General features: G+C 46.8%; 1 protein-coding gene across 1 annotated transcript in view; it reads left to right on the forward strand.

Annotated features, from left to right (window-relative positions):
* MMS19 (MMS19 cytosolic iron-sulfur assembly component) overlaps positions 1-13,281 on the forward strand; it is a 466,622-nt gene that overhangs the window by 48,593 nt on the left and 404,748 nt on the right. The window contains exon 3 of the mRNA XM_078643578.1: positions 3,730-3,830. Within this exon, the coding sequence (XP_078499704.1) occupies positions 3,730-3,830 (101 nt within the window). The remainder of the gene's footprint in view (positions 1-3,729; positions 3,831-13,281) is intronic.

Here is a 13,281-nt window from a genome sequence, read left to right on the forward strand (position 1 = left end):
AGCTAGGCAGTATTCCCACAGACTTTTCGCTAAGTCTGCTAGACGCTTGGACTTGGTTCCGCCCAGATGATTTATGTAGCGAACCGCAGAAACATTGTCCATGCGTAGGAGTATGGAACAGCGGATCCTGTCTTTTGAAAGACTTTTGATCGCAAAGGAACCAGCAAGCATCTCTAAACAATTTATGTGCAGTCTGGACTCCTCTTTTGACCATGCTCCTCCAGTTGAGATTGGACCACAGCGGGCGCCCCAGCCCGATAGACTGGCATCTGATTCTAAAACAAGATCTGGGGATGTGGCGAAGATAGTGCGCCCGTTCCACACATCTAAATGGTCTATCCACCATTGTAGCTCTGTGCGGGACTCTTGGTCTAGAGCGATGACGTCTGAATAAGCTAAACCTTGGCGAAGATGCTTGATTTTTAGATGCTGTAGGGCCCGATAATGCAAGGGGCCCGGAAAGATCGCTTGGATCGAAGAGGAAAGAAGACCGACAATCCTGGCCAGAGATCTGAGGGAGATGACAGAAAGGTGGAGCACAGAGGCAATCTCTGCCTTTATCTTTGAGATTTTGGAAAGAGGAAGGCGTAAAGACGCCGCTTTCGAGTCCACAAGGAAACCCAGAAACTCCATGTTTTGAGAGGGAACTAGAGAAGACTTCTCGAGGTTTACAAGGAAACCCAAGTCCAGAAGAAGACATTGAGTGGTTTGGAGATCCGCCAGGAGACCCTGTTTGTCCAAATTCAGGATTAGAATATCGTCTAAGTATATTATGAGTCTGATACCCAGAGAACGAAGAAAGGCGACCACCGGCTTCAGAAGTTTTGTGAAGCACCATGGTGCAGAAGAGAGACCAAATGGAAGAGAGGTGAAACAATAAGTCACTCCTGACCACTGGAATTGAAGGAATTTCCAGTGAGACTGGTGGATAGGAACTGTAAGATAGGCATCTTGGAGATCCAAGCGGACCATCCAATCGTTTGGCCGAAGAGTATCCCTTAGGTGAAGGATCGTCTCCATTTTGAAATGACGATACACCACAAAGTGGTTGAACCATTTTAGATTTATGACAGTGCGTAATTTCCTGTTCTTCTTTTGGACTAGAAAAATGGAGCTTAAAAAGCCTGTAGAGTCGTAGGGAAAAGTTTGAATGGCTTGTTTCTGAAGTAAGGACTGTATCTCGGTGGAGATGAGAAGTGCCATGTGAGATGAAAACACAAGAGGAGGAGGGAAAGAGGTCTGGACAGGAGGAGAGTAAAATTCTATAAGATAGCCCTGAACGGTGTTGAGGACCCACGGGTCTACACTTATGGATTGCCATTTTGGAAGAAACTGTTTTAACCGACCTCCAACGGGAGGGAAAGAAGAAGGGCTTACCTTGTTGATTGGAGTTGTTGTTGTGGCGATAACCTTTGCGCCCCCTGCCGCGGAAACCACGTCCTCGTTGTGGATAGAAGTGCGGCCTGTATTCTTGGGAGTTGTCGTAAACACCTTTGGAGCCTTGATTGTAGGGACGGCCGGAAGAGCGACCCCTGCCTCGTCCGGCCCGTCCAAAAACCCGAGGGGCGAAAGTCTTCTTTATAGATTGTTGAGCCTTGTCAAGAGAGGCAAAGGTAGAGACAAAGCGACTGATGTCGCGAACCAAATTCTCCCCAAAGAGGAGGCCATTGGCCTTAGCGCCGGGATCCATAGGAGCCAAGTTAGCCAACTTGGGGTCTAACTTGATTAAAAGACCCTTTCGACGTTCGTGGGTAATGGATGCGTTGGCATTGCCCAAAAGGCAAAAGGCACGCTGGACCCACATGGAGATGTCATCGGCAGAAAGCTCTGACCCCTCCAGACGGGCAGACTCTGCCATGTCAAAGATACGGGCCAAGGGACCAACGATGTCCAACATTTTGTCTTGGCATGTGGACCATGCCTTGTCAACCCCTCGTCGAGGGTCTTTACCAAATTTAGAAAAGAAGGTAAGTAGTGGTTGATCAATAGCAGGGACAAGGGTGATTTTATCAGGGAGGGCAGGTTTGGGACATTCGGATTTCAACCTGGAACGCACAGCTGCCTCAAGAGGGAGACGTAGGCGGGCAGAAATGTATTCACCAACGTGATGGGAAGGAAGCCATTCAGTTGAGTTGGGATGACGGATGGAGGACGGGTCAAACATAGGGAGACCCTCCGAGTCATAGACTGGATCAAAATTAAAGGAATCATTTTTGGGAAGTTTGGGGGTGGGTGGGTCAGTGACATCAAAGATATCGCACAAGTCGTCAGCATCAGGCATGTCGTCGTCAGTGTCCAAGATGGTGGAAATTACTAATTTTTTTGTAGGGGACTCTGCGTGCTTGGATTTTTGTTTTCTCTTGCCCTCTGAACCGACAAACCCCTCCTTAGCAGGAGGCCTGGGAGGCACAGCGTCCTCATCCATAGGCGAGTAAGACTCGCTAACCAAAGTTGACGCCTTTTTAGACTTTTGCACAGAAGCAGAGTTTTCCACCTTGCGTTTTCTGCTATCCCCCGCAGATTGGGCCAAAACCTTGGACAACATGCTGACCATAGAGTTCTCCATGTGCTTAGACATTCTCTTCATGGAGACTTCAACTGCCTGGTCGACAGAATTATTAATAAACCTGTGAAGGTCCTGCTTGAGAGACCCTTTGTCCATGTTAGAGGGATTCTCCTCTGAAGAACTGTCGTGTTCCATATTTGTAAAAGAATGGCAGGTAAGGGTTAATGTATTGTGGAAAGAGAGAGAAGGGCGTGTACAGGGGCGTGTACGGAGGCGGGCTGACTCCGGGACACAGAGCGAGGAGAAAGCACAGAGGGAAGAGCTCCGACGTGTGCAGGTGCAACTGCGGTGACAAACGGTGAGAAAACGCGGTCAAACGAGGCCGCTGACAGAAGCCCAGAAGCGGTAAACAGCCTGCGCGAGCAGGACGATACCAAGCGGGAGGGGGGAGGGGGGAAAGAGGAGCCGGTAAACAAAACCGGACCAAGTGAAAAGCGCGACTAGCGCAAACTCAGAGGCGCCAAAGCGCGAGTCGAGGGAACAAATAGATAATACAACAATATAAAAGAAACATTTATGCATGTAAAATATACAAATAACAGTATTTGAATGAGAGCAAAGATAAGGGTACACTTATCTGACTGCGAGCAGCAAGAAAAGAGGAAGCTGCGCAGTCAGTGTGTACTCTTATCTATGTGGTCTCTACTGATTGGTTGACATGTTCTCGTTTTTTCTCATTCCCATGGCCCAGTTGTTGCCTGGCCCTCTGGGAAATGTAGTTCTTGCACTTATCTTGGCTGCTATGGTAATAAATGCAAGATAAGAAAGCATAATAGGAGCCTCCGGTCTTGCCATAAAATTGACTTTGTAAAATACAGCATTGTAGAATTGATTCTGGAGTAAAATGGGTTTAAAATATTGTTTCTGATCATCATGTAAACAAATGTCTGTGCAACTTGTGGTCTCTTTTTACATTGTCCACATGGATATTCTTTTATGAAATTAAAATACTTCCAGGATTTTAGACTCGATTCCACTAACTTCAAAGTACTAGCCTAATGTTATGAAGTAGGACAGTTTGCCTTTTGTAGTTGCTAATTTTGCAGATAAATAACCTTCTGTTTTGTTATAAATTGCCTTGTTGTGACAAATACGACACCTTTTGTGATGGCCTTAATTTCTCTTCATGTTGTTTTTCATTGTCCAAATTTGTTTTGCTACAGGTCATGTTTGGAAAACCCTGAGCCTAGGACTCGAGGGAGAGGGGTTCAACTTTTGTCCCAGGTGTTGCTGCAATGTTACTTCTTGTTGAAGGAGAAAGAAGGTAATGTACCTGTGGAGATAAAGGTGTCTTGAAGTATTTAATGCTCTTTGTAATTGAGTTTTAAGTTTATTAGGGCAAAACGGTGATGTGGCTGATCAATTTAAGACATTAGCATGTTCTAAATATATATTTCTGTAATCTGAATTGTTGCTGAGGTTTCCAAATAATGCTTGTGGGGAATGTGTTTCGCATGAAGATAAAAGGGTTACAACCCTTGGACTGTTAGCATGGTTTCGCAAAAGAAATGCTCTGTTAGTGTAGGAGAGCAGATGTTAACAATACTTTTCTCTCAAAGTAGTTTCTGTGGATATACATTGGATACATTATTTCTTCCAATTCCGGCATCCTATAACTAATTAAGCTGAAAAGATGGATGATCAACCTAGCTCCTAGTCATCCATCAATAAATGTCGAAACGCCGCCCTGTGGTGGAGGTTATCGGCCATCAATATCTACCAGATTAAGACCTGCAGCTCTCGCATACAAAAATGAATGTTGGCTGTTAATCTGAAACTATGCCCTACAGAACAATTCTTTTTGCATCATTATTGCCTCAAACGCCCAGGGTTTCATCTAATCTGTGAACTAAATCTTTTGACTTTTACATCTGCTTGCAGTGCCCTTCAACGTCCAAATTAGCAAGAATTTCTGAAAATCATGGGGATATTATACGTTATTTCCAAATATGAAATTACAGAAAACCATAGACTCACTGTGGATTTAGATTGAGCAAATGCAGCATTTTATCAGCAAATCAGAGCACATGAAAAACAAACATCACTTTGCGTTATCACATAAGCACTAACCCACTACATAAATATTCAGCACCCTCTATGCTAATGCAGTCTGGGGATGCTAGAAAAGAACAAGAGACAAGAGCAAAATACGTTAACAATAATGTGTTATGTGAATTAATTACTCGACCCAAGTACATGCTTCTGGTTAATATTTTTAATTCCCAGCTTAATTTGTGCAATTATAGCGTGCTCCTTTGGTACTCCAGTTCACAGTACCTTTGTTCATAAAGTTGCCTCCAGCCCTCAGTGCCTTAGGACTAGTTCTCAATTTGTAATGCCTTTAGTAATTCAGTCAGCTCTATAGTACATTTGATACTCTGCTCCGCAGTTTCTTCAGTAGTTCTGTTTTAGCGTCTTACTCTCCTGTTATCTTGCTTTGTTCACTTCAGTCCCGGCATTCATGCTCTTTGCCTCTGTCCCTTCTTCTCCAACTCTTTCTTAAACAGCTGCCTTCTCACTTATGCCTTTTTCTGGGTCCTTGTCTAAACCTTGAACCTATAGTAAATAGAGCCTAGTTTTTCTTCTTTTTTGTGTATGTTGTTGTTTGTATTGCACTGTGAATTGAGCTGTAAGAATGCTATTTTCTTTTGAGGCTGGCTCTTGGTCTCTTCAGGCGATTCTCTCTGTCTCATCCAAGTGTGTTTGGTCTCATCTACCCTATTTGGTAACAATGTACTAATTCCTGCTTTCACGAATCAGTATCATTTTGTGCCTCCTTGACCTGCATAGGCAACTGGCGTGAGTATTGTATCCATGGTGGACCTTCGGTACTATAAAATCCCTTTTCCATTAGCGATAAGAGTGAGCAACTGTATTTGGAATTTGTGCAGTAGGACATAGTTTCTCATCAAACAGAGGAAAATCATGAGCTTTTTTGTGTATGCTTTTACATACTTATTATATTTTACTTATTTATTTAGCCGTCAGGACATTTTGTTGCCACTTTTTCTCACTCTGTCAATGACTCACATCATGGCTGCTTCGAAAAGAATCACTGACAGACAGTGATATTGTGAGAAGGAGTTTGTGTTCACAGGCCAAACGTAATTTGACCAATTCACTTGCATTTAGAAAGCTATAAGCAGACTACTCCTTCAAATATGTATTCAATTCAGGGTCTACTGCATCACATTCAAGGTGTCTAGCAACAATAAGAAAGAGACTTTTGCTCTCAAGCCCACATCTTTACTACTCAGAGCCAAGTCCTTGCAACATATAATGCTTAAAAAATATTAAAGAGTTTGATAATAAACCTTTACAGTTACTGCCTTCATTCCTAAGTGCATGTATTTACTCATCTGTAAATAGCTGGGTGTAGCCTGTTAGCACTTCATTACATGTTTGTGGTGGGCACTCCACCTGGAGGCTGTCTTGCTGGGAAGAGCAGCATTGCAGACAAAGGCCATGTTTTGAAGTAGTTCTGGCCTTTGACTGAAAATGGCTCCAAGGAAGCAGACCTAGAATGGACATCCTCTGTCTGAAAAATCGGTATAAAGATGGGAGCCCAAGACCAATCATGGTTCCCTGTTGTCATCTCTTCTACCGAGGAGGGAGAACTCCACAAAATAATCTGGGGCCACCTAAGCCATCAAGGGCTGAAGTCACATTACCCACCAAAAGGCGAGAACAGCGCCTGGAGTCTAACCTGAAGAAGGAATTTGCTCGGCTGACTTGGGTGCCAAGACATCCTACCTGTGAGCAAGGGAAGGAAGTACCAACCAAGCAGAATAAGCTGATTGTGTAAGGGACTGTGGTTAATTGACCCTTGTGTAGAGTTTGTCCAACAGAAACTCTCTAAGCAAGAGCACCAAAGGAACTGTGGTACTGCCAGACTAAGCATTACGATCTTTGTCACTTTTTCCAGTCGTAGCTACCAAGATACCTAGTCTGTGTGACCAAATGGTAGGTCAGACCACAGCCAGGATAAGCATCTGCAAGTGGCCAGTGTTCCCCAGAAGTGGACTGCATGACTGCGGCACTATCCAAGTGTGTCTTTAGGTCAGTATCAATCCAGAAGGCCAAGTAACCTGAGAGGTGCTCCTGGGGTACTTTGTGTAGAATCGAGGTCATCGCCTCGATGTACTGTGAGCCAAGAATAGCATCTGGCATTTGTATACCAAAGAACCATTACCTGCTGGCGTGTGGCTGCCACACTTAAGAAGAAGTCGCAAGTATTAACTGGTATGTCTGAATGAACCATAATGTGTGTCAAGTACCCACTGGAGGGTCTGAGTGAGCCATGCTGTGAGTCAAGTAACCCCGTAGCACTATAGTGAGCCACGATCTATGGCCAGCTGCCTGGAATAGGACCACAGACAAAAGCCTTTGCTCCTGCTGCAACCCTCTAAGTGACGGTCTGCATGGCTTACTGCCACGCACCCTGGAAGACTGCCGTGAGCCACCTAGAAGCTTCCTGCTACTGGTGAGATTTCACTGCTGTGTGAACTTTGGCCCGAAGACCAAACAGCGGGGCGATGCATGAGCTGGACCTATAGACCATACCTGGAACACTGAAACTGGGAGGGGGAGGGGGAGAAGGACTAGAGAAAAGGGCAGGACCCACGCAGAGATGGGTGGTGAGGTAATTGGATACGTCAGCAGAGGGCCCTGAAAACAAAGACTTGCACCAAGGAATCGGGCATATGTGCTTTATTGAATGTGTAGTGTTATTCTATGTATTTGTGTAATAAAAGAAGCCACCTCAGCCCATTCAGCATTTTTGGGATTCCAGTGGATCATACTGGTGGCAAAGGACAGTGGCACAATAGCATGGTCAGTTCTAGTCTTCCTCTTCCCGTGCCGCCACCAAACAGACCTGTTCCTTCTGAGGGAGTCTTTTGCCGTTAATGGTAGGGAAGAATATGCTTCTAAATGGCCAGTTGCATGCAGTTACCTCAGACCAGTGGGGCGTACAGGTTGTCTGTCTAGGTTACATCTTTTTTTTCCCAGTCAGACCCCAAATACCGACCACCCTATCAATTCCTTTAAATTTAGCCTAGAGGTTGTCATTATTGGCCAAAATGGCAATCAAGAGGGTGTTCGAAAAGAATAAAGGCAGCATGTGCTATTCCTGCTATTTACTGATGCTCAAAAAGAATGATAGACTGGGGTTGATTGTTGATGTTTGGTTCTCTTTCCTTCAATAGGACAGATTCTAGATGTTACCCCATGCTCAGGTCCTCTCTGCTCTAGACTCTGGGACTGGATAGTGTCCTTCAACCTGACTGATGAGTCCTACAGTCCCACAGGCATTTCCTTCCATTCATCGCGGGAGAGGAAGACTTTCTGTTCACTGTTCTGTCCTTTGAGCTCACTTTGAACCCCACCCCCTCTGTGTATTTATAAAGTTGATGGCAGTGGTCATGGCAGTCTTAGCAATTTGGGAGTGTATGTCTTCCCATACCTCGACAACTGGCTATTAAAGCCTAACTCATCACAGTTAGTCTGAGCCCACCTGCAAATGGCCATCTTGTTTTATTTGCCCCTGAGGTTCTTTACCAACGAGGCAAATGCCACCTCCAGCTGGTACACTGGATTACCTCTACAGGGGCAGTTCTTTATGCATTGGTGCTCAAAGCCTTTTCACGCTTCGTCAAGTTTGGGGCATTCAGTATATGATCCTGATATTTAAACTCATTTGTTAGTTCTGGCCCAGTTGTTTCTGAGGCTTCTTGATTCTGACATTGTGTATCTTTCTGGTGCCTCATGTATGTTAACATGTACGTTTTCCAATTAAACCTCTGCCTACAGTGGCGTCAATGCTAGGAGTGTTTCTGTGACAAAATCCACATCGTATGAGGCAACCTCAGACCTTCAATGGCAGATGAAGGATGCCAAACTGACATGCCGCTGGGCATTCTCCCTTCTCACCTAGAGCTCATGTTCCTGATGGATGCATTGGCTTTAAGCTGAGGATGCCACCTGGATGTGATGGAGATCAGAGGTCTCTGTTCGTCATTGGGACTGTGACACCTGATGGAGATGTGTGCCATCTGGCTGGCATTTTCTGCCTTCCATCCAGGGAAGCCCAATGCAAGTTCTAATGAACAACATGACTGCCAAGTAGTTGTGCGGCAAGAAGGGTGGTGTGGGTTTGCAGGTGCTGTGCCAGAAAGCTCTGTAACTGTCGCACAGGTTGGGCATTCAGGAAAACGCACAGACTATCAAGCATCTGCCAGGATTCCTGCATGCCAGGTCAGACAAGCACAGCAGACATCCCACCTAAGTGGCAACTGCATCTGAAGGTAGTTCAGGGCATCTTCGCCTAGTGGGGCGTGGCTTGGGTAGATCATTTTTCTACCCCCATAAAGGCTCACTGAAGAGCCTTTTATGCTCTAGAGTTTCCACCTCATGGCTCCCCAGGAGACGCATTCCACCTTCTGTGGGACTTCAGTCTCCTCTAAGCATTGCCACTTCTGCCCCATCTTCTCTGAGTTCTGAAGAGGGACAGGAGAGAATGGGCTCAGAAACTGGGTTTTGGGAGTGCAGTACCTTTTGCTGCTGAGCTGGAGAGGTTGCCCTCTCCTCCATCTACCTCTGCTTGAAGACTTGATGTCCTAGCTGCATTGCATTGTTCTTCATCTAAATCTCCACAACCTACACACTTCCATGTGTGGAGATTAAGTGCAGTCAGTTAATTGGTTTTCATCTGTCTATCAAAGTGGGGAATATCAGCTCAGCTGTGTGCAGTCTGTTCACAACATTTATCTACCCTAGACATTGGACACAGTTTGTGACCAGGTGTCGAGATTTTCAGATCGATCTGTTTCAGGCAAAACTTTCTGATATAAGTATGTTTGTCCTCTCTTTAGCCCACAGCCTTTTTCTCCGCGGGGAATCACAATGCGGTCGTTATCACAACCGCGTTGTGATTCCGCATACCTTTACTCCGCAAGTCGGAACGACGGCTTGCGGAGGGGGGGCGCTGGAAGTTGGAATAGTATACTTTTTTTTAAACAATTCTTTTGATTGAAACAAAGCATCGGTGAAAAATACAGTACAGAAGAATCATGTCACATTCAGCATCTTTCCCACAGGGGGTAAGGGACATAAAAGTACAAACATGGCAGTGATTTATGGGGATAGGGGTACATCAAAAACAGCGTTCCTGGGTGGCACACAAATTTCTCCTCTATAATGATTCCTAGGTCCCCATAATGAAGCCCACTTTCGAGGGCGGCCCCTTGCCATAAAAAACAGTTTTTCCCGGAACATGGTCCAATCTAAGTTAATCTTCCAGGTCTCAAGGGTGGGAGGCTGTTCTGATCCCCACTGTTGTGCAATGTTCCTTTTAGCTATCATATAACTCAATGTGACCCATTTTGTCTGTGCGGAGTTAAGGTCGGTTGGCTCCCATATGTTAAGGAGGCACCTCCTTGCCTCCGGTAGCAAGGAGACCCCCAAGACTTCATGAATAGTGTTGTGAATCTTACTCCAGTACTCAGTCACATATCGACATTCCCAGATGACATGAAGGAACGCTCCCGCGAGACCACATTTACGTCTACACAATCCGGAATCAGACAAACCCATCTGCACTAGACGGGGCCCGTAACGTAAATCCTATGTAATATTTTCAATTGAACGAGCCGCAACCGCGCAGAAATGGCAACCACTTTAGGAGATGAAAAAGCTGATTGCCAGTCCTCATCATCGAGTTCTATTCCGTCCCGGACCCATTTATCCCTCAACTCGCCAAGTAGGTCGGCCCTATGGTTGATTAGTTTCTTGTAGACCAGGGAGATAGTTTTTTCGGGGAGGTGACCATCTAAAATTCTATCCTCAAGAGGGGAAGTCTTCGGGAGGTCAGCATCCGCAGGCAAGGCAGCCTGTAGCGCGTGTCGGATTTGCGCGTAGCGAAAGTATTCAGAGCTCGCCAACTGGAATTCATTCTGCATGTCCTCACATGACTTAATCCTCCCCTTGCTCCAGATGTCTTTGATGGTAGAGATACCTATCGGGCCCCATTTATCAAACCCTCTCGTTTTCCAAAGCTTACCCAGCCGATCTGAGTCAAAAAGTGGGGTTGCTAGTGTCAACTTATTGCTCCATCCCAGAAAGCTTGTGGCGTCATGCCAGATCCGAACTGCATGTTGGGTCGGTCCTGACCAGTCTAACTTCGAGGGTTTAGAGTATAATGCCCTATTATATCTGCCATCCGGGAGAAGCCATCTATCCATGGCGTAGCCGGGATCCGTAGCTGGCTGTATGTTCCATGATTAATCGCAGCCAGCTGAGAGGCCCAGTAATACCGTTTAATGTCTGGGAGGGCAATGCCTCCATCATACCAGGGAAGCGTCAACTTCGCTAAGGCAATACAGGGTCTACCTTCCCATAGAAGGCTGCGCTGTAGTCCCTCCACCTCACGGAAATAGCTGGCCGGAACTACATCCAGGGAGTTTTGGAGGGCATAGAGGAAACGAGGCAGAGCCATCATTTTGAAAAGGGCCGCTCGCCCCAGCAGAGAGAGCGGAAGTCTACTCCAGTTGGTGATATCACCTCTAAGCCTCTGCAAAGGCGGCAGGAGATTCCTGGTGTACCTGATCGCTGGGTCAAGAGAGTTGAAAATCCCCAAATATTTAAACCCTTCTGTACTGATCTGGATGGGGCAGTCGCTCTGGGGAATCGGGGGATTTCCCCTGAGGACAAACAGCAAAGATTTACCCCAATTAATGGAGAGCCCAGAGTTTTTATCGAACGAGGCCAGGACGTCGCACACAACAATTAAGGACTTACGGGGAGAAGTTAAATAGAGCAGGATATTGTCTGCATATAGAGATACCCGGTCCTCCCAATCGTGGGACCACCGAATGCCTCGAATAGACGGTTCCCAGCGCAGCCAGGCCGCCAAAGGCTCCAACGCCAGCGAGAAGAGAAGGGGAGAGAGAGGGCAGCCTTGCCGAGTGCCGCGGCCGAGGCGGAAAGGCGCTGAGGCACGATTATTAACGACTACCTGGGCGAGCGGCTCAGAGTACAACAGGCGCACCCAATCTATGAACTCAGGGCCGAACCCAAACTTGGTCAAGACCGCCCATAGGTAGGGCCACTCGACTGTATCAAAAGCCCTGGTCGCGTCAAGTGAAGCGATAACTGCTGGTTCCTGCAGAGTGTGGGCCCTGGCTATTACTCCATGCATCTTGCGTAGATTCAGGGCAGTGTTTCTATGTGGAAGAAATCCCGATTGGTCAGGGTGAATCAGCTCGCCGATTACCTTCACTAGCCTATTAGAGAGAAGCTTGGCCAGAATTTTGGGCTCCGCATTCAACAAAGAAATTGGCCTATAAGATGCACAAGCAGTTTTGAGCTTGCCCACATTTTGGATCACCACCACTGAGGCGATTCTCTGGTCTCTAGGCAAAATCCCCTTCTCCCGGGCCTTGACAAACATATTTTTGAGGTAGGGAACCAGCCTATTGGGACTGAGCTTATAAAGTTCAATCGGTAGCCCGTTTGGTCCCAATGCCTTCCCTGAATTCAAAGAGCGAATAGCTTAGGCTACTTCATCAGTGGTGAAGGCACTATCCATCAAGTCGCGATCTTCGTGGGACAGGCAAGGGAGCTGCAGGTCCCTAAGCAACAAGTGCGAATCCTCCTTCGGTCGATCCGAGACCGAGGTGTAAACAGTTTGGAAGTATGCCGCAAAGCTATCAACTATACTTTGGGGATCTGTAAGTGTGCTTACGGCTCAGAAGGTGCAACTTAGCCTGTGTTACCTCTTGTTCCAGTTCCCCCTCCAAAAGACCAATATCAGTTTCTGCTGCTACTACATCTTTATTCCTCTCTTTTTTTGAGTTCCAGCTATCAATGAAAGAGCCTGGCCCCTAATAACCTTTTTGAAGGCTTCCCATAGGGACACGGAAGAGGAGACCGACCCCACATTGTCTGCGAAGTAGGCCTCAAGAGCTTTAATGAGGTCTTTGGGAAGCTTGGGATCACGAAGATACCAGGACTTAATGGGGGCCACCCTACCCGCCGTTCCTGGTGTGATACAAAGCCAAAACCAGAGTGGGGAATAATCAGATATACCCCGGGCGAGATGAGTTGCCTCAACAAGGTAGGATGCCTGAGCCGCCGGAACCAAGCAATAGTCCAGGCGGGAGAGGCTCCCATGGGCACCAGAGTGAAATGTGTATTGCCTCTGATCCGGGTGAAGAATTCTCCAACCGGCCACTAAGCCCATGGCGTCCAGAAAGTCGGGCAGCCATCGGCGGCGCGCCCCAGCTCACGGGAGGGATGCCTGTCCACAATTCCAGACTTCACTGCGTTGAAGTCCCCTCCTCCCCCCTCCCCCCCCCCAAGACCAACAGCCCAACCGGCAGCTCAAGCAGAAGCTTTCCGAGATCAGCAAAGGAAGTGGACTGCATACCCGGGGGGACATAGACAGATATGAGGGTAAGAACCTGCCCCTCCCATCGACCCGTAATGCCAACATACCTGCCCCTGTCATCCTCCCACCTGGAATCTATGACCAAAGGGAATGCATTACGTATCAAAATACCCACTCCCCTGGAGCCTGATGTAAATCCAGCGTGTGCCAACAGTTTGTATCCCATTCTGTGCATGGCTTTACATGTATTTCCAATTAAATTCGTTTCCTGAAGCAACACCACATCCGGCGCCTGACGTTTAAGATACTGAAGAACCACACTACGTTT

This window comes from Lissotriton helveticus, chromosome 5_1, assembly GCF_964261635.1.
Source record: "Lissotriton helveticus chromosome 5_1, aLisHel1.1, whole genome shotgun sequence".
Lineage (NCBI taxonomy): Eukaryota > Metazoa > Chordata > Amphibia > Caudata > Salamandridae > Lissotriton > Lissotriton helveticus.